This window comes from Bos indicus, chromosome 16 (assembly GCF_029378745.1).
Source record: "Bos indicus isolate NIAB-ARS_2022 breed Sahiwal x Tharparkar chromosome 16, NIAB-ARS_B.indTharparkar_mat_pri_1.0, whole genome shotgun sequence".
Classification (NCBI taxonomy): Eukaryota; Metazoa; Chordata; class Mammalia; order Artiodactyla; family Bovidae; genus Bos; species Bos indicus.
In genome coordinates, this window is record NC_091775.1 from 45,875,655 (window position 1) to 45,901,658 (window position 26,004).

The 26,004-nt window shown below is 51.6% G+C and overlaps 1 protein-coding gene across 2 annotated transcripts; it reads right to left on the reverse strand.

The window, feature by feature from the left end:
* Positions 1-1,759: 1,759 nt before the first annotated feature.
* On the reverse strand, positions 1,760-23,925 carry SLC45A1 (solute carrier family 45 member 1). Of its 2 annotated transcripts, XM_019976007.2 has the most exons (9): positions 23,794-23,925; positions 18,439-18,859; positions 17,650-17,742; positions 16,897-17,121; positions 11,768-12,510; positions 8,216-8,369; positions 6,329-6,505; positions 4,293-4,498; positions 1,760-2,153 (listed from the first exon to the last, which is right to left on the reverse strand). In XM_019976007.2, the coding sequence occupies exons 1-9, from the start codon at positions 23,905-23,907 to the stop codon at positions 1,884-1,886; spliced, it is 2,403 nt and encodes an 800-aa protein (XP_019831566.2). In that variant the 5' UTR covers positions 23,908-23,925; the 3' UTR covers positions 1,760-1,883. The 2 variants fall into 2 exon arrangements, with proteins under 2 accessions (XP_019831566.2, XP_070624371.1); XM_070768270.1 differs by lacking the exon at positions 23,794-23,925 and having other exon boundaries at positions 17,691-17,742; positions 18,439-18,456.
* Positions 23,926-26,004: the final 2,079 nt, after the last annotated feature.

The following is a 26,004-nucleotide window of genomic DNA, read 5'->3' on the forward strand; positions in this document are numbered from 1 at the left end:
GCTGGAAGGGACTTCGGCCCCATCCGGGAGCTGAACCCACTGCTACCCCTGCCCCAGCTGTGCCTGCTCCGGGATCTCTCAGCCTCTCCAGCTCCAGTCCTGGTTTACATAATTCATTGGTTTTGGGTGAGGAGGGGGCATCTGCTTTACAACAGGGGTCTCTGGTGAACCCCTCCAATGTGGACAGCCATTGAGGGGAATGAGATTAAAAACAGCACTTTGAGGCACTTCTTAGCAGCCCCTTTTGGCCCAGGGGCGATTCCTGAGGCTGGCAGACTGTTTACCAGGCTGGTTTCTTCTGGGCACCCGACCACTGCTTGTCACTCCCAGGTCCCCTCCGCTCCCCTTGTTCATTGCACAGCCTCTGCTGCAGGTCCTAACTCCCAAGTAGATATGAAACTCGGTCCTTGTTGCCATACCTGGTGCTGCCACCAGGTGGCAGTGCCTCCAAAGCCCAGGCGCTATTCCTCTGGGTCCACCAGCCCCGCACCCCACACCCAACTGGCCCTAACTGGTCAGAGCAAGATGATGGGCACAGCTGCCCATAGACCAGACTCCCCTCAGAGGCTGTCAAGGGGTCAGGACCCCTGCTGCTTGTTTGGAACTTATGGCACAGATGAGTATGTCCCCCACACCATGCACTGAGGGTACAAGTAGCCTGGCCCCAGTGCAGCAGGTATAACGGTGACCGGCCACGTTCCTCCCCACTTGGTGTGCACAGCACAGGGAGAAGCGTCTGCCCGGGTGCACTAGGAAGGGGCCCAGCCAGTTAGTGGTGTCCACTGATGGAAGGATGGTGAGAAGCCCCACGGCGAAGGACCTCGACACCTGCAAGAAGTTGGTCCATCCAGGTCCATGAGCAGGCACTGGTGGGCACTGGTGGGTGAGGCAAGTCTGAGGGCAGGATGGGTGTTCAGTGAGGGCATCAGCTCCTAGAGGTTCCCACCTTATCGAGCACACCAACCCCATTCTCTCCAGCATAGCTCGCTCCCGACTCTGTCACCCCCTCCTCCTACTCTGCTCATGTTCTCCCAGCACTTAGAGTCATCCTCAGGCCTAGACAGGGTATTATCTGTCTCTCCTCCTCACATCAGCTCCATGGCAGCAGGGACCTCACAGCAGACCTCCAGGACCTACCACTGCCCACTCCCAGGACACTCAGTGGGTGTCTGTAGGGTGCATGTGTGGATGGATGGATGAGTGAATGGATGGGTGGATAGATGGATGATGGATGGATAGATAGATGAGTGAAGGGATGGATGAGTGGATGGATGATGGATAGATGGATGGATGAGTAGGTGGATGGATGGATGGCTGGATGGAAGGATGAGTGGATGGATGGATGAATGAATAAGTTAGAGAATGAATGGATATGAGGTCGTCTGACCCCAAAGCATCCTCTACTCTAATTCTGTTCTGGGAAGCAATGCACAGTTAGGCGAGGCTCTCTCCGCCCCACCCTGTGGACACTTGGGCCCAGATCCTTTTTTATTGTGGGCAGTTGTCCTGTGCACCTTAGGGTGTTTCTAGCATTCCAGGGCATCAGCACCCCCCAAGTTGTGACAACCCCAAATATCTCCAGATGTTGCCCCAAAGTCTTTTGGGCAGGGGGTAGGAGTGAGAGGGGGGTTCAGGGTTGCCTCTGGTTATACATGTATACATAAATGACTCTTACAGTCCCCTGCTAAGTCCCTATGACGAGTGGCCCAGTGCCCAGGTGACCTATTGCCCCTCAGAAGAGCCACACTAGAAACCATAGTCTCTGCTGTGGCCATTTATTGTCTTATCACATATTTACATCCCAACAGGAGACCTGTCCCGCCTCCATCCACCAGGGCCCCTTGGGTTTCCGCAGCCTGCCTGCTCCAGACTGGGGCACAAGCTCAGACATTCAGCAGGAGGGGCCGGTGCTCCTCAGTGGTGGAGGCATCACTGGGAGGGATTTCATAGACGACAAACAGCGAGGAGTACAGGCAGCCCAGGAAGGACACGAGGCTGGAGAAGTACATCACCCCGTTGGCGCTGCCCACAGCCGAGGTCAGGGGACCCAGCACCAGAGACACCAGGATCTGGGCCAGGAAGTACTGGCAGCTCAGCAGGGAGATGTCGACGCCCATTCCCCGCCGGGTGCCGTCCGCGCTGGACCCTGCGAACTGACCAGAGATGCATGTCATCCAGACCAGGCCCCCTGAGGCCCGTGACCTGGCACCCCATGCCCGACAGCTTCCTGTTTCCAGGCCCCCGGTGCAGAGGGAGTCTGGCCAAGACTTTAATATTTGTGAACAGAGATAACAACAAGAAGAGGAATCCATGACCAGCAGGTACAGCCGGGCACACAGGCTCTTCCCTGTCTCTCTCCTCTCAAGGCCGACCAGGCCACGCCCCCTCTACCCTAGCTCATCCCCTTTCTGAACCTTTGTTGCTACAATGCCTGGCACACTCAGAGACCCCCTCAGGGTCTACAGCGCCTGCTCCTCTGGCCCGTGGCCTCCACCTTGGACTTCAGGCTCCCTGCGGCCTCACCCAGCACCACACTGGGGGATGGAGGACACAGGGACTCTGAGCAGAGCCACCAAGTGGTGGCAGGAGTGACTCTACCCCCAGCTCGGGCCACCCACATCACGCAGACCATTGCTGGGTGCCACCTGGGAGCCAGCCTGGCCTGGTCCCACGACCAGATGTGGTCACCTCTGGGATGCTGCCTACCCCTCCCAGCCCCACCCAAGGCTCTGTCCCCATGGCCCAGCAAGGGGGTCTATGAATTGGCATCATGTGTGTCCTGGGGACATCATCTCGACCAGTGGGGCCATCCAGCCAGCTCCACCCTGACCCATCAAAAGCGGCCCGAGGCCCCACGTCCCCTCCCATGGGGCAGAGCCTCCCTCTACCAAGAACCATGTATCTGGTGAAGGGGTTCTTGGGAGCTGACAAGCAGGACAGTGACACTCAGGCCACGTGCACGGGTCACAGGCCAAGGTCCCTGTGCTGCCCTGGGGGAGAGCCAGCCCTGGGGCCCAGGCCTGGGGGACGTGATGAGGTCCAGGGTTAGAGGGGCTGCAGGAATGGCCAGTATCACAGTGGTCTTCAGTGCAGAGTTTTAAAATCTCAAAGTCACAGCCAAAGATCTCTGATGGGAATATTGCTTGATCACAAGAAGGAATGAGGCAGGGATTCACTCTGCATAGCATGGATGAACCTCAAAAACATGAGGCTGGGAGAAGCCAGACACAAAAGGCCACATGTGTGATTCCATGGACGTGACATGTCCAGAACAGGCCAATCCACAGAGACAGAAAGCAGATCAGTGACTATAGGGGGTTGGGGGAGGGAGGCCTGGAGGGGTGATACTTGGAGGCTTCTTTTGGCCAGAGGTGGGGGTCAGGGGGATGGGGGTGAAAGAAAGTGAAAGTCGCTCAGTCATGTCTGACTCTTTGTGACTCCATGGACTATACAGTCCATGGAATTCTCTAGGCCAGAATACTGGAGTGGGTTCCCTTCTCCAGGGGATCTTCCCAACCCAGGGTTCGAACCCAGGTCTCCTACATTGCAGGCAGATTCTTTACCAGCTGAGCCACAAGGGAAGCCCAAGAATCCTGGAGTGGGTAGCCTATCCCTTCTCCAGCAGATCTTCCCAACCCAGGAGAGCCAGGGTCTCCTGCATTGCAGGTGGATTCTTTACCAACTGAGCTATCAGGGAAGGGCAGGCTGTGTGTGACAAAAATGTTCTAGAATTGATGGCATGAGTATGCTAAAAACCGCTGAACTGTATACTGGAAATGGGCGAATGGTATGGTTTTGTGCTGAATTCTTCCTCACTAAAGCTGGTAAAGGAAAATCCACCCTGAACAAAATATCAACTTTTACATAATGACGGGATCTTTTTCCTGGTTTTTCCTTTGGCCTCTGACACCACTAGGGCGTGGCTTGGTCCTGTCACTTATCCTCTTTCAGTTCCTGTCTCTCGCTCAGTGTGGACTTCTGGCATTGATTCTCGTTTAAAAAAAAAAAAACTGTGTTCACATATTATTGACCTCGTCACAAAGTGTCCGGTGCTCAAGGCCCAGTGCTCCCAGATGACCCTGAAGCCTGGCAGAGGGGAACCCCAGGGGGTGGGCCTCTCCTTGCCCCTCCCTCGCCACCTCCTGAGTCCCTGTGTGGGCAGCTTCCCTCTGGGGTTTATGCTCTGCTGATGCATCCTGATAATCTTCCCCTTTGAATGCGGCCCTGGGACCCTGCTCAGGTGGAGACTCACCTGGACACAGGGCGGAAGCCAGGAAAGCCAGGGCACTCACCTGCTTGCTCTGGTAGTAATCGCACAGCAGCGAGTAGGGCAGGGTGCACAGAGTGGAAAACAAGACCCCGTAGGTGACACAGAGGGACAGAACCACATAGAGGTTCCTGGAGAGTGTAGCGAGCCCGGTCCCCAGGCCGAAGGCCAGGTATGCGATAAAATACAGCGTCCGGACACTGAGGTGCTCCTCCAGCTTCTCCAGGATAGCTGTCAGGGGAGAGCAAGGTGAGCACAACCCAGCCGGGGCCCCGGGCACCCCCAGGCTGGCAGGTGAGCACCACCCCACCTGAACCCCGGCCACCCCCAGGCCAGCAGGCAGCTCACCCTCTACCAGGAGACCCACTCAGGGACCAGGGGAGGGGTGGGGTTAAGGGACCACTGATGGGGTGTCCAGATGGGTGGCAGGACCTGGGGGAGCCCCGTTCACATCGGCCCAGGCCAGGCCCCCAGGTGCTGCAGCAAGTGAAGGGTCTTTGGGTAGAAAGGCCAGAGGCTCCAGAGTTTAGGGTTTAGAGCTGAGCCCTGAATTCCTGCACAAATCCTACTGCCTCTGCCTCTTTCCTAATGTGACGACCCTGACAGCCCCACCCCAGTGGGCCAGCCTTGAAGGACCCTGAGAGGCCTGGGAGCTGAGACTCCACAGGACACCCCTTGCAATGCCTTAGGGCCACTTCCCCGCGTCCAGGTGCCACCAAACACCCAAGCCCCCGGGGTCTGCCACTGATAGCCAAGAAATTCTTTCTTAATATGGTCTCTCGACCCCCAAAGGTCACGGTCCCAATGGTGGGGCTGGAACTCCTTACAGGGCCCACGATTTACAGTTCTCAGGCGGAGTCCAGCCTGCAGCCTATTTCTGTACCGCCCGGAGCTAAGACGGTTTATATATCTTCAAATGTTTAAAACAAACCCGAAGAAGATCAATAATTTGTGACATGTAAAAATTATACAAAATTCAAATCCCTGTGAATATCAGAGAAGTGTAGCCAGAATTTAGACCCACGTGGTCATCACGCCTCGTCCGCCTCAAGGATGGCCCCGAGGGGCCCCACTGGAGCCTGAAAAGCCGGAAGGCTGGTTTCTCTGGCCTTTTGCTGAAAACATGGGCAAACCCCTGAGATGAAGTTTGGGGGCTGCACTCCCCCCTCAAACTGCCCTGCCATGCCCCCACTGGGATGGCCCTGGCACCCTCAGGAATCCAGCACAGCGTCCTAGCGCCGTGGGTCACCCAGGGTCAAACCTCAGGGTCATCGCGGACTCCCTGTCCCCACTGCCCACCTCCGTGTCACTCCACCCACCTCTCTGGTCTCCCCTGCACCTCCATCCCTTCTGGACCAGCTACCACATGAACGGACATGGCAAAGACTTGAGGGGTCCGGTGGGTGGCACACCCACCTCAGGTGACCTCATGGTTTCTCCCTGGGCCCCACTTGGCCCTTGCCTGCGGGCCTGAATGCTCTGGCCAGTTGCCCCCTCAGGTCTGGACACACACCCTCCCCACATGGCCCTGCCCCTGACTGACCCCCACGATGGGCCACTGAAAACGGAGGAAAAGACAGCGCTGTCTGCCCCCAAACTGGGCTGCTGTGCCTGCAGCTGTGAAGATACAAGCTTCCTTCACTGCCTGTCCTCTCGTCACCCTCCTGGAAGACCACCACCCCTGCCGAGCCTGCCCACCTAGCCTGCCCCCCAACACCCACCAGCCTGTCCCTCTAGCCAAGCCTGCCCCCCTAGCCTGCCTCCTACACCCGCCAGCCTGCCCCACCACCCAAGCCTGCCCCCCTAGCCTGCCCCCAACACCTCCCAGCCTGCCCCCCCAGCCGAGCCTGCCCCCCTAGCCTGCCCTCAACACCCCCCAGCCTGCCCCCACAGCCGAACCTGCCCCCCCAGTCTGCCCCTAACACCCAGCCGAGCCTGCTTCCCCCATGAGCCTGCCCCCACAACCTGCCCCTAGCATCTCCCCAGCTGAGCCTGCCCCCTCCCAACCTCCCCCACTCCAGCCGAGCCTGCCCCCGACCCCCACCCCTGCCCCACGGGTACCTGAGTAGAAGGCAGCGCTGAAGGCATAAATGCACATCCCCCAGCAGCCCACCGTGACGCCGCTGTTGTACTTCTGATACGCTTCTGATGTGTGCGGGGCCTTGGGGTCCCCTTGAAACACCACTTCGCCCATGAAGTCCGTGTAGAAGAGCAGCATCCCCTCGAAGGAGAGCCACCCTGGGGGGGACACAGGTGGTGACCGCGGGGCAGGCGCTGGCTCGCTGCCCCCCCAGCAGGTGGTTCTGAGCCACCATCAGTGCAGCACGTGAGTTTTGTCGGTTCAAAGCTTAAAGAAGGAGGGACCTCCCTGCTGGTCCAGTGGCTAAGACTCTGAGCTCCCAATGCAGGGGGCCCGGGTTCCATCCCTGGTCAGGGAACTAGGTCCCACATGCCACAGCTAAAAAAGATCCTGTGTGCCACAAGTATAGGTCCTGTGCAGTCAAAGAAGTAAATAAACATTAAAAATTATTTAAAATATTTTAATGAAATTTTTTGTGTAAAAATAAATATAAAAAATATTTTTTAAAATATGAAGGAATTACCTTTATCACCCAGAGATACCTCTGTTAAAATTCTGTAGGTTTCCTACCCTTCCTTTTTAAAAAATTATTTGGTTAGTTCCTTGACCAGGGTTTGAACTGAGGCCCCCTGCATTGGGAGTGTGGAGTCTTAACCACTGGACCACCCAGGAAAGTTCCCCTACTTGTCTTTTTAAAGTAAACATATATCCTTATAACACATGCCCTGTCACAAGAAGGTTTTGCATTCTGTTCTTTCTCTGAATCCTATCGCTAGGAGGAAAGTTAACCCCCACCTTCTCTGGTTTTCCACTCCCTCCTCTGCTGGGAAGAAAGAAAATGCCAGCAGGGATCCAGTCACAGGCGGGGCAGGGGGTTGCCTGCTTACCTGGGAGAAGTACCTTAGGAAGGGCAAGTGTTGATGGAAACCTAACTTGCTCTGTTACCGAAAAAACCATAGGGGTGCTTCCTCTGGTTTCCATGTCCATTTCTCTCTCATAGGGGAAGGAGGTGGTGTTTACTGGGCCTCTGGAACCCCAATAATTATTATGCACGTGTCCTATGCCATTAAATACTTTTAAAGAGCCCCATCTTAATGGCAGCAAAGTATTTCACAATGTGGACTCTCCCTGATATACTCCCCCTTCCCCCATTGCTAGGTGTTTATCCTTTTTCCCATCTCCGTCTTTGGTTGTTGTAAATCATGCTGTGATCAATGCCTCGTACAGGTTTGATTCATGATCAAACCTCTGACTACATCCTTGCAACAAATACCAAATAGGATCCCGGGATAAAGACTATGGGCATTTTTTAAGATTCTTGTCTGTTGCCAAATTGCCTTCTAGAAAGTCATTCTGCTTTACATCCCACAATTGTTTGAGAGCTTAGGTTAAGATCAGAGGGTCAACAGCCCAACAGTGAAGAGACCCTGGAGGGAATGGCATGCTAGCTGGGGCTTCTTGGTATTCATCTGAAAGCTGAGCCTGTGAACTTGAGACCAGCCCCAGACATGTGTGTGTCTGGGTGTGTCTACATCTCGTCTCTAAGTGTCAGGGTTCCAGACTGGCTTAAGACACAAATTCCTCCAGTGGGAAAGTGATAGCCCACTTAACTGTGAGTTGCCTGAGGAGCTTTTGGTCCTGAGGATCTGGGCTCCGTGGAGACCCAGAGGACCTGGTTAATCTGGGAATGCCTGGAGTAGGCACCTCCCTGCTCCATCCCTACCTCATCCTGCCCCTGGTGGTGTTTGGGGAAGCCCAGTGGGTTGGAGAGGCCTCCAGGCATTCCTAGCCCTGGGTCAGGACCTGTGCCCCACTGCAGGGCCACCCAAGGGGGGCACGACAGGCAGGAAGCTTTGCCACGAGCTCACCCAGGAAGTGGTTGACACAGAGGTGGCGCAGCGCCCTGGGCATGTTGCAGATGGTGAAGCAGAGGTGCCTCATGGACAGCGGCTGCCCCGATGGCTCGCTGGAGCCCGTCAGCTCACTCTCGTATTTCACACCATTCAGTAAAATATTTGCCACCTGTAAGAGAAGCCCCCCAAATCCCTCATGAGGGCACTACACCTCAGCCACCCCATGTGTGCATGTTAAGCCGCTCAGTCATGTCCAACTCTTTGTGACCCCATGGACAGTAGCTCACCAGGCTTCCCTGTCTTTCACCATCTCCCAGAGCTTGCTTAAACTCATATCTGTTGAGTCGGTGATGCCATCCAACCATTTCACCCTCTCTTGACTCCTTCTCCTCCTGCCCTTGATCTTTCCCAGCATCAGAGTCTTTTCTAATGTGTCAGCTCTTCGCATCAGGTGGCCAAAGTATTGGAGTTCCATGCGTGTGTGTTAAGTCGCTTCAGTCGTGTCCAACTCCTTGTGACCCCATGGACTGTAGCCTGCCAGGCTCCTCTATCCATGGGATTCTCCAGGCAAGAATACTGGAGTGGATTGCCATGCCCTCCTCCAGGGGATCTTCCCAACCCAGGGCTCGAACCCGCGCCCCTTACATTCCTGCATTGGTGGGCAGGTTCTTTATCACTAGCACCACATTTTGCTTCAATGAGAAAGTGAATTAGGAACACAGACCCAGAGGCTGTGAGGGTTTGTCTTCCTGGACAGTGTGAACTGGGCACCAAACACCATCCCACTGTTCGCCGGCCACCCTGCTGAGGCCCGTGGTCCGAATGAGAGAAATGACCTTATATCATATGACTTTATGACATTTTAAGAGACATATAATGTTAGTCTCTTCAGAGTAGGGGCAGCTGAGCATGAAATCTCCCTTCGCTGTGCCTGCCTTTCGACCACAGAGGGTAAGCTTGCCCAACGTGAAATACATTTGAAAGAAAAGAAATACGGATTGGCTTAAATTCAGACATTATGAAGTCCCAACTCTTCCAGAAGAGAGGATGTAAAAGACTGATTTCAACATGACGGGTGGATGCCTGTCTACATGGGGGCTTAGGGGGGCCCAGGGAGCCCAGGTTGGGAGCTGGGTACCCAGACAGCCCCACATCACCAGCAGTGAAACAGGGACAAGTGGGTTCAGGGCAATGCTCCAGGGACTAATACACTCACGGCTCCGTTTGCAGCCTCTTCGCAGAAGGACAAGCCCCCCTTGGGGCTGGAGGTGAAGACACCAGCCAGGTGAGCTGTTGGCCCTGGGAGGTACACATCTCGAGTGAAGAAAAGGTACCTTACTGTGGGCCCATACAGGAGCTTGTGCTGGGAGGGGGCGGGGGTGCACCTGGATGCTCCAGGTGGAAGAATGAAAAGGAAGGAAACAGCCCACAATGCCAGTTCTGAGGGCAGCCGCTGCGCCAACAGAGCTTGTCACCCATAACTGCTGGAACAAGACTTCACCTGACACCCCGTCCCCACTGAGCCCAGATGTGTTCACACTAAGCTCATGATTTTTACTTTCCTGCCAGAACCGATTTGAAGATGGAATGTTTTAAAAGGACGAAAAAGAGACTTTCCACTAGAACTTAAGAACTGTATCCAGAAGCCAGGTGGGGTTTGGGGCCACTGGATAGAATGGCCCGGTACTGCCAAAGGGCCTGATGAACTGCTCTCAGGTCACCAAGAGTGAGCATGACACGCCCCTGACCTGAGCACTTAAGAGAAATCGCTTCCCTCTGCCAATGATGGGTTTCTTCCAGTGACTTTCAGTGCTTCAAACCCTTTCTGGATCAGAGCGGGCAGACACCGCCCACCGGGGCCCGGACACTTCTCAGCAGGACGGGCACCCACCTGCGCAGAGCGCTTCCTTGAGGTGGGATGGCATTAAGTTTAAGATACAATAAAGAAGGCCCAAGGATTGACTCTCGGTCATGCAAAGGAGGTGCGTCGAACTTCGGAATTTAACAGCATAGGTAATGTGAGAGACTACCTCCCAGCATCTCTGGTGGGCCTCCTACAAGATCAGGTGTCTTCTCAAGCACAGGGTCAGGGGGCATGCCTGACTGAGATGAGGCTGGCACTTCCAGTCACATGGGCAATTGTGTTCAAGGGATGTGTGCAGGTCACTTGCTTCAGCACTGCCCTCCTGGGGGCCTGTGCAGGTTAATTTCTGCTCAGGAAACTCCATCCCCTGGGTTCCCTAAGGGCAGGGAGGGGGGGGCCCACAGGGCCCTCACATTTACTTTCAAAGGAGAGAATAACTCTCTCTTTTTAAGTCTTGATTGAATTTGTTACAATATTGCTTCTGTTTTAATTTTTGGTTTTAATTTTAGGATCCCACATGCCTCCTAATTTTAGGATCCCACATGCCTCCTAGCTCACCCATCAGGGATTTAAACCCACAACACCTTCATTGAAAGGCGAAGTCTTAACCACTGGACCACCAGGGAAGTCCTAAGAATAATTCTCTTTAATGTATTATTCTTTACAGCATCAGACTTTACTTTCACCACCAGACACAGCCACAACTGATGTCCTTTTCTCTTTGGCCCAGCCGCTTCATTCTTTCTGGAGCTATTCGCGGCTGCCCTCTGTTCTTCCCCAGTAGCATACTGGGCACCTTCCCACCTTAGGGGCTCATCTTCCGGTATTGCATCTTTTTGTCTTTTCATACTGCTCATGGGGTTCTCATAGCAAGAATACTGGAGTGGTTTGTCATTCCTTCCTCCAGCGGACCACGTTTTGTCAGAACTCTTCACTGTAACCTGTCTGTCTTGGGTGGCCCTGCATGGTATGACTCATAGCTTCATTGAGTTACAGAAGCCCCTTTGCTGTGGCAAGGCTGTAATCTTCTTCATGGTCATGGACTCTGAAAATGGCTAAAATCCCACATATTGGCTGGTGGCCTTGCAGCCAAATCCCTCATACAACACAGACAGCCTTCCAGAAGTTTCTCCACTTTTCCGGAACATTCCGGCACCCTTTGGGATCCAGAGGGTTGACATCCTCCCGGCTGGCCGGTTAAGGTTGCCCACCCAGGGAGACCCCAGAAACAGCCACCAGGGTTTGCCTTTTGTTTCCGTCCTGTAGGAAGCCTGGGCACATTGCCATGGGTGCACATGGCCAAAGTGAGCTGGATGTGGTGGGGAAAAGACTAGAAATGACGGCAGCACATATGATGCTGAACTCACAGAACCACCTCTGGGCAAACATAAGGGTGTTTGAAAGAGCTGCCCCTTTGCTGTGGCCAGTTTCTTAGAGTGCTGCAGAGACCCTGAGTGTGCCTGGGCTCACATGGGCCCCAAAATCTCCGCACCGACTGAATGAAGAGCATGAGGTTACTGGGGCTGGGTGTGTCCTTGAGGCCCATCCATTAGACCCAAGTCTTTCCTGATTGGTTCACCCGGATGGGCCGCGAATTTCCTTCCAGGTCATCTATCTAACTGAAGAGGGGGGCCATGTGCATGGCGTCCTCTGACCCCTGGCTCCTCCCCCCATCACGCCCCAGCCCCGACGTTTGCTTTTACCTGTTGACTGAAGGTCACGTTCCTTCTCCGGCTGGTGTCTGGGCCGCTTCCTCCGGCCACATCCGGGATGGCCAAGGTCTGGGGTCTCTTCAGGATCCCGGCCGACCGTGGCTTGGAGGTGTCCAGGGAGCCCACCCTCAGCACGTCCCCGTCGGGGCCGGCAGCCAGGGTGACATCCCGCCGGTCCCCAAGGCCGCGGTCCTGGCGGTAGAAGCCGTCAGGGGCCCGGGGGAAGCTAACGCTGATGGCCTGCCTTGGGAGGCTGCCGGGGATGGCCAGGTAGCTGTCATGGCCGCCCGTGAAGCAGTCGATGAGGACACTGTCGATGTTGGACGTGGCAAAGGACGAGGCAAACTCGTTGATGCCCGTCAGGGAGCTGTCTCTGCTGATGAAGCTGCCGTACTTGGGCGTGAGGGGGCTGAGCGGGGAGATGGGGCTGGAGAAGCTGGCATAAAGGCTGGGGCCTGGGGGTGGGCAGGGGACGGTCTGGCCGGCACCCTCCTCACACAGGACAGGCGGGGATGGAGGCAGTGGGAGGCTGGGGCTCTTCATGGCTGGCTTCTTCTCGCCTGGGGGCCGCAGGGGTCTCTCGGGGATGCTGACCAGGGTCAGGACAGTGGTAATGCTCAGGATGACAGCTGTGAAGATGTAGATGACCCGCAGCTGCCCACCCAGGGCTCTTCCGAAGCTGGTTTTATCCCAGTGGATCCCCCCGACCACGTATCCAAACCCTCCTCCGAGACCTGGGGAGAAAATCAACAGTCAAATTTCCTCATGGGTTAGGGAAGAAAGCCTCCAAGAAGGTGCTCCCTTCCTTACTCAACTTGAAAAATCCACTCCAAGGACCTGGATGGATTATCTGTCCCATCTACACTTCAAAGAAAAGAAGAAGAAAATGGCTGGGGGGCGGTCCTGGTTGCCTGCACTCAAGGGTCATCTGCTGGGGCATGATGACCACCTGCCCTCGTCTGTTCCCCTCTGCACACAGCATTTTAGGAAGATCAGAAGTGAGTGTTGACTCTGGGTCACTTCTTCCCCTGAGGTCCCACTCCTCCCCCAGTTCCAGGACCATGTAAACTTGGAGACCTGGTCCCAGCACAGACCACGGCACGTGTGCACACGGGAATTCCAGGGGCCACCCTGGTCTTGCTTATCTGATGACATCATCCTCAGGCATGCCCACCATTAAGAGTCACCCCTAATGGGTCTCCTCTGCTGGCCAGCGGTCCAGGCCCTGGAGCCTTTGGGGAACAGCAAGGCTGCAGGGATCTAGTCCTTTCCTCTGATCTCCCTCACCGATTCCACGGCCTTGGGGACCCAGCAAATGGTCAATGTTTCACGCAACACAACGTAAAAACGTGGTTGAAGTCACATTGCCCCCAGCCAGCAGCAATGGATATTCTCACCTTCAGAAAGTGCTGTTTGCCCCAGCCCACCTCTGGGTTTCCAAAGATGTGCCCTTTGACTTTGAGTCCAGCTGTATTTTGACCAGGCTACTGGTTTACTCCTGGCGATGCACAGGAGCCTGCATCTGACCATCATGTGTCCTGGGCTACCCTCTGAGTGGGGAGACCCAGCCACATCAGGGGTCTGCCTTCTAGACAGAATCTCAGACATGAGTTTGAACAAGCTCCGGGAGTTGGTGATGGACAGGGAAGCCTGGCATGCTGCAGTCTATGGGGTCACAAAAATCCTGAGCAACTGAACTGACTGAGGTTTATCCACCTCTCTACAAATGACCCAATTTCATTCTCCCTTTATTATTCTTAACTTCCCACATTTATGTCCTAACTAGCTTCCTCTCACCCCTTCTGAAGACACAGTTGCAGATTTGTGACCCTTAATCAAGGTCAGATTTGTGAGAACTTAATTTTTTTAAAAATAATCAAAAGGACACATCTGCACAGCTAAGGAACCGCACACCAACTCAACAGCAAAGAAACAAACAGCCCGATTCAAACAGTGGGCAAAGGACTTGAATGGACATTCATAGACATGATCTGTGAATGGCCAATAAGCACATGAAAAGATGCTTAATATGACCGATCATTAGGGAAATGCAACTCAGAGCATTGAGATATTACTTCACAATGAGATATTACTTCACATCCATCAGGATGGCCACTATTAAAACAACTTTTTAAAACCCAGAAAACAATAAGTTGGCAAGAAAGTGGAGAAATTAGAACCCTTGTGCAGTGTTGGTGGAGATGTAAAATGGTGCAGCTCTTGTGGAAAATAGTATGAAATTCCTCAAAAAATTAAACAGAACTATTGTCTGACCCAGCAATTCCATGTCTGTGTCTAGGCCCCAAAAGAACTAAAAGCAGGATCTTGAAGAGATATTTATACATTCATGTTCATAGCAGCATTATTCACAACAGCTAAATTGTGGAAGTAACCAGAGTCCATCAGAGGATGAATGGGTAAGCAAAGTGTGGTCTATGAATGCAACGAAACACTGTTCTGTCTTAAAAAGTAGGGAATTCTAACATACAGCACAACACGGGTGAACCTTAAGGACACTACACTCCGTGAAATAAGACCATCACCAAGACAAATTTGATTCCACTCACAGGAGTTACTTCAAGTAGTCAAATTCATAGAGAGAGAAAGTAGAATGGTGGCTGCCAGCGGCTGGGGAGAGGGGAGATTGGAGAATTATTACTTAATGGTCATGAGTTGGTTTTACAAGATGAGAACGTTATGGGGATGGATGGTGGTGATGATGACCCAACAGTGTGAGAGTATCACAGAACTACACACTTAAAAATGACTAAAATGGTAGATTTTATGTTACTTGTATTCCAACATAACTTTTAAAAAGGAAAGAAAAAAAATCAGACATGTAGAGATCTTCCTGTGCTTACAACAGGATTAAATCCTGATAAGTCCATCATAAGTTGAAAATATCATGGGCTGAAAAAAAATGCACTTAATACATACTCATATATCAAATAGACAACCAGCAAGGATCTACTGTGCAGCACGGGGAACTATACTCCAATATATATAGTCACTAAGTCGAGTCCGTTTCTTTTGCGACTCCGTGGATGGTAGCCTGCCAGGCTCCCCTGTCCATTTTCCTGGAATTCTCCAGGAATGAATATTGGAGTGAGTTGCCATTCCCTTCTCCAGGGGATCTTCCTGACCCAGGGATCAAACCCAAGTCTTCTGCTTGGCAGGGGGTTCTTTACTGCTGAGCCACCTGGGAAGCCTATATGTATGTATCTCAGCCTCTTAGTTGTACATCTGAAAGTAACACAACATTGCAAATCAACTATACTTAAGATTTTTTAAAAAGGAGAAAAAAACGCACTGAATACACCTAACCTACTAAATACCATCACTTAGCCCCACCCACTGTAAACATGCTCAGATGATTTCCATTAACCTGCAGTTGGGCATCTAACACAAAGCTTATTTTATAATAAAGTGCTCACTATCTCACATAACTGATTGAAGACTGTCCTGAAAGCAAAAAACAGATCAGTTGTAAGTGTAGGGATGTCGAACCTTAGTGGTGGCTGCCACTGCCCAGCATCATGGGAGAGGCGTGTGTGCATGCTAAGTCGCTTCAGTTGTGTAGACTCTTTCCTGCCAGGCTCCTCTGTCCATGGGGATTCTCCAGGCAAGAATACTGGAGTGGGCTGCCATGCCCTTCTCCAGGGGATCTTCCCGACCCAGGGATCGAACACCCACCTCTTATGTCTCCTGCATTAGCAGGCAGAACCTGGAAATCCCTATGAGAGAGGACTGGACTGCTTATAAGTAGCCTGGGAAGAGAGCAAAATCTAGACACTTTTGTCAAAGGCAAAAAGTCGTAAGTCAAGCCATCATAAGTTGGGGTAAAAAGGTTTATACACACACACACACGCACATGTGTATATATATATATGTATGTATGTAAGGTAAAAAATGAATTCCTTCTTCTGACCTTCCAAACTCTGCCTGCCTGGATCCATGCAGAAGCTCCCTGGGCCCCACGCATACAGTAGTGTAAAGAGAGAGTGATAAACAACTGCATTTTCTAGAAAAAGCAACTGAGGCTTGCAGAGGTCAAGCAGTTACCCAAAGTCCCACCATGAACAGGAGGAAAAACACAAACCTGATTCAGGATTTCAGCCCCCAGAGCTCAGACTTTCTAACTGCTGGGCCACCCAGTCTCTTCATACAGGCTCCCCCCGTGTGACAACTTGCCCTTGATTTTTAGAAATCTTTTCCATCACTATTTTATTTTTTTGGCTGTGCCACAAGGCTTTCAGCATCTTAGTTCCCTGACCAGGGATGTGAGTTCAAGGTTAATGCATCAGTGATATATACAAAATAAGGTGTCTTTAGACAGAAACACATAAAACAAGGTTATGTATTGATCCATTGACCAAAATGATGTGATTGGAGTTTTGCAGGAAACTAACCCTGTATGTCTCCATGGGGATTTGGGGTTGGCTAATTCAGGACTCATGGCACTTTTGTAGGACGTAACTACACGAACAACAAGAACCAACGCTATATAATAATATCTACACACAGCTATATACACACATATTCATACACACCTACATACATACTTGTATGCATATATATCAACAATATCGTCCATTAAAAATAATGAAATAATGCCACGCACAGCAACATGAATGGACCTGGAGACGACCATACTAAGAGAAAAACAAATACCATATGATCTCACTTATATGTGGAGTCTAAAAAAAATGATAACAAATGAACTTATTCACAAAACAGAAACAGACCTACAGACATAGAGAACAAATGTGTGGCTACCTAAGCAGGGAGGGGACGGGGGAGGGAGAGATCAGCATTTGGGGTTAACATGTACTCACTCCTATACATTAAACAGATGACGCTAAGGACCCACTGTATAGCACAGGGAACTACACGCATATCGTAATAACTATAAGGGAAAAGAATCTGCAAAGGAATGTATATTTTATCTATATCTATAGTATATATAACTGAGTCACTTTGCTGCACCCCTGAAAATAACACGACATTGTAAATCAACTATACAAGGAAATATAGATAAGATATATACATCTGATGTGTGTATTATTGATACCTGTGGTTTGAGAGATGCACTTTCAATCACTTCCCTGCTCCCCCCTTACCTGCCAGGAGGGCGTGGATGTTCAGGCCCCGGTCCTGGTCGGCTGGGCTGCACACGTCCATCATGTACGCGTGGCTAGGGTTGTCGGCCGAGTCCGCGCTGAAGTCCATCAGCACCACGCCGCACACGGTGAGAAGGATGCCCCACTTATGGTCACTGGCCGTGTCGGCCAGCGCCGTCCCAATGTCCCTGCCGTTGAGCAACAGCGAGAGGCCCAGAAGCGCCCCTGGGGATGGAGAACAGAGTCACCCGGGGAATGCAGACCTGCCGGCCCCGGCAGCCACCACTTAAGGCTAGAATCTTGAGGGCCCCAAGAGTTCCTTCTTGATCAAACCTCAAACAGAGAGCTTAGATCAGGGTTTTTATTCCATCAAGCATAGCTGGAACGATAGAGAAGACTTTATTAACTCTCTCTCTTTTTTTTTTTTTTTTTGCTGAGCTGCATGGCTTTTGGGATCCCAGTTCCCCGCTCAGGGATTGAACCCTGGCCACAGCGGTGAAAACCTGGAACCCTAACCACTAGCCACCAGGGAACTCCTCTATTAACTTGTTTTAGAAACATGTTCAGAGAGACTTCCACAGTTAACCAGGGCCAGGTTACAGGGTGCTCCCGGCTCCCACACCAGTGACGTGAGCTGGATTATTGATTTTGGTCAATACTCTTTTAGATTTTCCCAAGAGAAAGCAGTTGGGGCCTTTTTTTAAAAAAATTCTTTCTTTCTTTCCATTTTATTTCGATGCCAAAACAACAGACCTATAGCCAGGACAAGAATGAAGGGGCGTCTCCTTCCAAACCTTGAGGTACATCGGTCACTCCAAGCACCCAACAGAGGCTGCAGTAGGAATCCTGAAACAGAGAAGGTCAGCGGTCAATGCTGGGGTCCCTCCCCAGAGTCCTGAAACACTTGCATTCACCCATCTCCAGGGCATCTAAAGAATCAGATGATGAAACTCCGAGCCAGCAACAAAACCCTAAGCGAGAAAACAAAAGATAGACTCTTGGAATCACTAAGCTTCTCCTTAAATTTTCTACTCAAGCCCCCATGAGGCATGGAGTTGCCATGACCTCCTTGGGAATCCGAGAAAGTGCAGGGTCTTCTAGATCCAAACTACCCCCCGCTGTATTGCTTGGGCCCTCCAGTGACAGCCTGGAGTCTACATGGTACCACATCCTCTATCTGATTCAGATAAAATTGCTTAAAAGATGGGGTCTGACCAGCCATACCTGGGTTTTATAGCGGGTGTGCATGCTCAGTCGCTCAGTTGTGTTTGACTCTGAAATCCTATGGACTGTAGCCCACCAGGCTCCTCCGTCCATGGGATTCTCCAGGCAAGAATACTGGAGTGGGGTGTCATTCCCTTCTCCAGGGGATCTTCCCGACCCAGGGATGGAACCTGCGTCTCCTGCATTGGCAGGCGGATTCTTTACCTAGAGCCCCACACAACTGAGTGGGCTCAACTTTGGCTCCTCTCTTGTCCCCCAGTGAGGTTTCTGGAAGCTTCTAGGGAGGCTTCGGAGGCCGGCGGTCTGTGCAGGACTCACCGAGGATGGGGCTGATGAACCACACAAGGCTGTAGAGCTGGTCGGGCAGGCCCATCTGCAGCAACACGGGGGTCACGTAGGCCGTCTCCATGGCGTAGCTGAACTCAATGCCGAAGAGGACGGAGCCGTTGAACAGCAGCTCCCGGAAGGACCTCTGGGGGTGCAGGTCCCCGAAGTCCACCAGCTCGATTGGGCAGGGGGTGTTGGGGGGCGGGGGTGGTGAGGGCCGGATGCATTTCCTCCTCTTGGGGTGTCGTTTGAAATTGTTGGCCCGGTGGCTGATGTGCTGGGTCACGGACCCTGAGTAGCTGGTGACCGGGGGCCTCCAGAAGTCCTGGGGGGCCAAGGCGGGGAAGAGGGCCTCTCCCGGAGGGGCGCTGCTGGCCGGGGGGATCATCGTAGGGGGGGCCGGTGGGTGCTCCTGTGGGGAAAGCCCAGTCGGGGGCAGCCGTCACCTGCAGGGCCTCTACTATCAGAGCGAGTTTATCCGGGTGGCTCTGCCTTCATCCCTCGGGGCCCTACTACTCTGTCCACGTGGGAATGGAGTTCACACGGGGGCCCCCTGAGAGCCAACACTGAGCCCCCAGAGTGGAGCCTTCAGTGTGGACGGCGCTCCTGGACTTGGCTTTCACATCAGGGCAGCCTACCTTCCCAAGGGGACAAGAGTTGGTCCTTCAGGTCCTTTAGCTTGTCCCCAAGCTACAACTCAAAGGGATAGTTCCCCAAACAGGCTCCACCAGGAGGGTCCGGCAAAGAACCAGGAGGAATGGGGGCCACCAACAGCCTGTGGCTGTTCTCAGGCCCCAAAGGACATGGGGCTCTTCTAGGACCTGTGGCTAATTTTGCCCTCCCCTGCAGGCCCCAGGGGAGCAGAGAAGGGTGACCAGGCACCCTGCGGGGGGAGGCAGGGAGAAGGACCCGTGGGCACCCTGAGTGATAGTACATGGCGAGGGGACAGCCCCTCCATCTCAGGATGGAGGGCCACAGTAGGTACCCTCCCTAAGACCCGGGTTTATGGTTCTAAACTATCCTAAACCAAGGATCTGAACCTAAGAGGAGCTGTCTGAGTTTAACTCAAGTCTTTTCCTTTTACACCAACTGGACAAATGAATTTTCAGTTGAGCCAGGAGAACTGAGATTTTTGCAGTGTTTGAAAATGTTCTCTTTAAAGAAATAAACAGAACTTCCTGAATCCTGCATGTCACAGACAACACACTGAATAGGGATACAGTTTACAAAAAAAGAAAATGAGCAACAAGAAGAATTTGGGAGGGTGAGAAATAGATTTTCCTCCATCCTTAAGCTATTTTTTTTGAGGAATTGTGTAACGCCCTCAGCCTCAGCAGAGAATTAGCAGGCTTGCGGACCTTACAGACTTTCCCACCCACTCTGTCCCCCACCCCCACCCCCTGGGGTTTGCAATCTGCACCCCTGGGCATCCAACAGTTTCCACTGCTTAGAAACTAATCTAGATTGTAAATATTACAAGAATAGATTCTAGCTGGTTGACCTGTGTGTTTTAGCCAACGTCAATTTTACTAAGAACAGGGAGAGGAAAGCTGCTAAGATCAGAGGGAAAGAGACAGATAAAAACACAAGAGGGGGACATCCTGGATTGGGGTTGACCTCTCTGACGTAGCCCACTCCATTTGCCTCACAAAAAAGCAATGCCTGTTTCATTTAAAAAAAACAAAAACAAAAACACACACACACACACACACAAAACAACTTTTTGGCCTCAAGGCATGTGGGATCTTAGTTCCCTGACCAGGGACTGAACCCGTGCCCCTGCAGCGGAAGGGTAGAACCTTAACCACTGAACCACCAGGGAAGTGCCCTTAAGTTTGCCTTGGAATCCTTCCTGAGAAGTAGGCCCCAAACCTGAGATGTTATTCCCAACATTGATAGGTTTCCTAACAAGAACTCTTGTTATTTACCAAAATAAACAGTAGAGGCTTTCTTTCAAAATAGTTTTTAAGTTTTAGAAATGAGGCCCTTATTTCTGACTTTAACTTACCATATGCCCTCTGTCAAACTCTTGCTAGTCAATAACTTCTTTATGAATCACTCTGAAATCTCTTGTTATGTCAGATTTGCACCCCAAACTCCTCCCAACCTATCCTGCCCACTTGGGGATTGTCTTCCTTCTCTTCAGAAGACATCGTGATAGAAATGTTTTGTTCTATAGATGTCCCAGCAGGATTCAGAACATCATATTAATCCAACAAACTATCCATCCACCAATCCATCCATCCACTTATCCATCCTCTCTTCCATCCATCCATTCATTCATCCTCCCTTTCTTCCTTCCATCCATCCATCCATCCATCCATTTATCCATCCTCTCTTTCATCCATTCATCTATCCAGCAATCCAATCATCCATCCAATCCATCCTTTGATCTACTTGCCCACCTACCTTCCTATCTTACCATTTGGCTGAGTACTGAATACCAACACAGTGAAATTATAAAGATAAAATAAAGATATAGTTCTTGCCCTCAAGTTAGATAAGAGTGGAGGAAACACATTCTAAGCAGTGGGTTTCATCCATGAAAAGGAGCTCTGTGCACCAGCTGGGCACAGTGGTGGTCTGATGGTGAAACCCATCAAGAAGGGATTAGCTAATCAGCAAGATCTGGTAGGAGGTGGATTTCACACCAAGGTGACAGGGAATGACATAACCAGTCTGCTCTCATTTCTAGAAAAGGCTTATCTCATGACCTTAAGAAAAATCCCACGCTCTTTTCTACAGTAAGAGCAGAGGTACCTAAGAACTATGTAGACAAGTAATACTGCATTAAAAACATAATCCATTTAGGAAGATTAAGTCAAGATTAAAAAAAAAAAATTTAAACCAAGCATCTTGTTTATGTTCCTTACAGGTGTCACTCAGGCCCTTGTAAATAGTAAATACTCCAGAAAAATTGGTTGGTCTTGCCTTAAAGAAAACCAGGTGGTTGTTAGCTATCCCTGGAGCTTCATTCATTAAGATGACAGAAATATGGTACTGATGAGCCTGTTTGTAGGGCAGCACTGGAGACAGAGAACAGACTTACGGACAAGGGCAGTGTGGGAGGAAGGAGAGGGTGGCAGAGGACCTGCTGGAACACTGAAGACTGTCTCCTTAGAAGTCAGAGGAAGACCTTAGCCCAGGTGTGTTAAAGACTTCACCTGACTCCGGCTGTCTGGTCACAGCCTCACACCTGCCTCGCTGGCTAACTCCTCTGCCTCTCCTCCTGCCCCTGCAGGCACATGACACCTCTCTTGGCTGTTGGTATTTTACCCCCATAAAGTGAACTTCAGTGAAAATATATTAGAAATCCTTTCATTTTAGAATGAAAGACCATGAGCCCAGTTTGGAAGAATTTTAGCCTTACATGCATAGGGTAGAAGTATTTTTTTGAAAAGGGGAAACTTTGTGACCCTCTTAAAATGGACAGAGGAGCCTGATGGGTTACAGTCCATGGAGTCACAAACAGTTGGACCTGACTGAGCACACATGCTTAAAATGGGCTACCTAAATACCCCATGTCTCTACCTGTGATGTGACAGTTTCACCATCACCTGCCCACCATCTCCAGCTTTAAAACACAGCCTGCAGTCTGTCCTCGCAAAAGGGAGACCCCCCTCCCCCACCCTACTCTCCTCCTCCCTCATCTAAGTCAGAATTAAACCTGAACTTGAAAAAAGTCTTCACTACGGATTCATTTTCAAGTTTCAGGTTTACCACTTTTATTTTAAAATACATATATTAAAAGTTGCCTGTGAAAGCTTATTCTAAAGTAAAGTGAAGTGGCTCAGTCGTGTCCGACTCTTTGCAACCCCACAGACTGTAGCCTCCCAGGCTTCTCCGTCCGTGGGATTTTCCAGGCAAGAGTACTGGAGAAGCTTGCCATTTCCTTCTCCAGGGCATCTTCCTGACCCAGGGATTGAACCCAGGTCTCTAGCATTGTAGGCAGACACTTTACCCTCTGAGCCACCAGGGAAGCCCAAGCTTATTCTAAGGACTGTTGAAAACTCATTAAAAAAAATTTCATTTTTTAATGTTATTAAAAAATGAAAGTAAAATGTAAACTAGAAAATGGAATTTTAATACACTAACAAATATTCATCAGACATCTTGATCATACTATATTACCATTACTCAGACCCCCCAGATCTGCACATATTCTTGGACCCCCACAGGTTGTATGCTGGGTCCACTGTCCTTCTAGAATACAGAGGATGTTTCAAAGAATAAATCTGTCAAGTTGATTAGGTAGCAACTGATTAACAAAGATAAACAATGTCCAGGTAATTTGAATGCTTAAAATTACCCCACTCCTTCTACTATTTTTCCAAGTTAATATTTCAAGGAAGTCTTCCCAGATCGGTGAAGGACTTTGTGGACTTCAGTGAAGTCGCTCAGTCGTGTCTGATTCTTTGCGATCCTATGGACTGTAGCCCGCCAGGCTCCTCCATCCATGGGATTTTCCAGGCAAGGATACTGTAGTGGATTGCCATTTCCTTCTCCAGGGGATCCTCCTGACTCAGGGATTGAACCTGGTTCTCCCACATTGCAGGCAGACTCTTTACTGTCTCAGCCACCATCTGAGAAAGGTGGACTTCAGGGGATGTATTTAGTGAGCTGGTTACTGAATCCTAGCCCACTTCTCATTTTTGATCGGTGGCAATCTGGCAGCCCATTGATCCCCAAAGCCCTGGTGAGGCACACACTGAACTTGAGTTTAATCAGCACCGGGTCCTATTTCCCTACAAAAGCTGAGAAAACACAAACATTATGGAAACCCCAGCAATAATTTATGAAGTTATTTCTTGTCGAGGGCAGGATGAACAGATTGCCATCACCCTCTCATTTCAACCTCAGCATGTTGCCCTTGACAAGAAAGCAGAAATCCTTGGTGTTCATCATAAACTTAACCCTGGGGTGCTGAGAAAGGTTACACCAGGGCCCCAGCCATTCAGAGCTTTCAGTCGCTGGTGGGAGGTGGACCAGAAGCTGATGACACCTGCCCAGGTGACCTGGGAACAGGCCTCAGGCACCAATAAGCGCCTCGTAAGCCTGGGGGCAAATCCCAGTGTTTGATCTCTTTCCTTGCAACTGTGAAATAAATCTCACCCAACTGCTACCCACCCTTCTCAGGGCAGGAGAGCTCTGCACTCAGGGGGCGAGATGGGGGTGGGGGTGAGGGGCTCCACTGACAGTTCATTTAATTAGACAAGAGGAACAAAGGTCTCCGTGCCAACCTCCAGCCCCAATCCTGGCACACTAATTACCCTGGGGCCTAAGCCGCGGCGCTCCCAGCACAGAGCGGGGAAACTGTGCGGAGGGCACAGGAGGAAATGGAGGTACCTGTGGTTCCAGCCAGGAGGCATCCCTTTCCGAGGAGGACGGGCTCCTGCCTGCCACGCGCTGAGCTTGGGTCCCGGCCCGGCCGCCCCCGGCCCGCCGCTGCTCCTGCAGCATCACCCCGCGGGGCGGGGCCGTGACGTCACGGCTGCATCCTCGCCGCCCGAGGCCGGTACCCGCAGAGCATCCTTAAAGCGGCACCGCCCGGCCAGCCGGCCGCCGCGGAGGCGCTGGACCTCGCGCAGGGCCCCTCAGCTCAGCCAGCTGCGCATCCTCCCAAGTTTAAAGGCCGGCAGGGTCTGCAATGAAGGCGCCAGAAACAGGTTTTGCTATGACTTCTGAGCTGAAGCATTCTAGCCTTGGTAGGTGTCTTCCTCCATGAAGAAAAATATTAAAATCTTATTTTACGGCAGTGTTGGTTTAAAGATGAGTATATTAATACTACATATTAAAACATTTCCCCTGCCCTAAGAATTCTTTCCCCTCCCTCTCCTTCTGATTTTAAAAGAGATGAACCCATTTTTGAGGAGCCCTCAAAGCCCTGTGCGCTCTGGACCCTGCCCACTGTACACATGGGATAAGTTGGTCCTGCCCAGAAGTATTATACTGCATTCACTTATTCCTTTAACACGTCTCAGGTGCTACTCTGTGCCGGCTCTACCCCAGGGACTGCAGATAAGACAGTGAACAAACCAGCCAAATTTCCTGACCCTGTAGCATGACACTGTCGTGAGAGATATATTAAACAAGACAAAGGGCAGAAGATAGTCATCCCCGGAGAAGGGGCTTAGGGAGAGTGGCAGTGGGCTGTGGTGGTGGGGCACTGCGGTTTATTTATTTATTTTGGCTGCACTGGGTCTTCCCTGCTGCGCGTGGGCTTTCTCTAGTTGCAGGGAGTGGAGGCTACTCTTGGTTGTGCTGCACAGGCTTCTTATTGTGGTGACTTCTTTTGTTGCAGAGCACAGGCTCTAGGCTCATGGGCTTCAGTATCTGTGATTCATGGGCTCTAGTGCCTGGGCTCATTAGTTGCCATGCATGGGCTTTGTTGATCCTTGGCATGTGGAATCTTCCCAGACTAGGGATCAAACCCATGTTCCGTGGGCGGTACTATCCACTGCACCACCAGGGAAGTCCTGCGGTTTAAATAGGGTTGTTGAGGAGTCCCCACTCAGATGGTGACATTTGAAGAAGACTCTGATGAGGTGAGGGGTTAGCTGTGCTGGTGTCTGGGGGAAGGCCATGCCAGGCGAGCAAATGCAAAGGCACTGGGGTAGGAACTGGACTGAATCAATGACGAAGTGAATACATATTCAGCCTGCGGTGAAATCACAACACAGAAAGAGCTTCTGGGGGCAGACATGTGGCTCTAGGGAAGCTTATAAGAGGGGGACGTGACCTCGATGGGAGGGCTGGCTGTCCTTGAGGGAGTGACACTGGACAGGTCTGTTACCCCTGGGTGGCGGGGTCAGTGTGTGCAGAGCTCTTGCGACAGGAGGGCCCAGGGTGAGCTGGCGAGCCTGGGATGCAGCAGTGAGTAGGGATGAGCAGGAGAGGCAGCTTGGGTTCAGCCCACGGACCTTGTGGTCTGCTGTCATTTTTCAAGAATAAGAAAAAGCTCAGGTCCTATGCAGCAGGCTTCCCAGGTGGCACTAGTGGTAAAGAACCCGTTTGCCAATGCAGGAGACGCAAGAGACACAGGTTCGATCCCTGGGGCGGGAAAATCCACCGGAGGAGGGCATGGCAACCCACTCCAGTTTTCTTCCCTGGAGAGTCCCATGGACAGAGGAGCCTGGTGGGCTATGGTCTGTGGGATCGCAAAGAGTCAGACTTGACTGAAGCGACTCAACCTGCATGCATGTGCATCAGAGTGGGTGACATAAATCATGTCCACATTTGGCAAAGATCCTGAGCTCGGAGTCGAAAGTGGATTGCATCAGGGCCCAGGTGGGGGCACCAAGGAGGAGCTTACAGAGCTGTCCAGGTGGGAGAGGTTGAGGGTGACGGTGGAGGGACAGAGGTGGTGGCTGCCCAGGCACTTGCAGGTAAAACCAAGAGGACTCGGTGGCAGGTTGAGGCGGGCAGGGTATGGGGAGGAGGGAAGGAGGGTCAAGAAGTTTCCAGCTCCAGCACCTGTGCGAAGGAGGGGAGGCTGCTCACAGGCGAGTCACAGGTCGCCTTTGAGGCAGGAAGAGTTCCAGGGCCTTTGAGGCACCG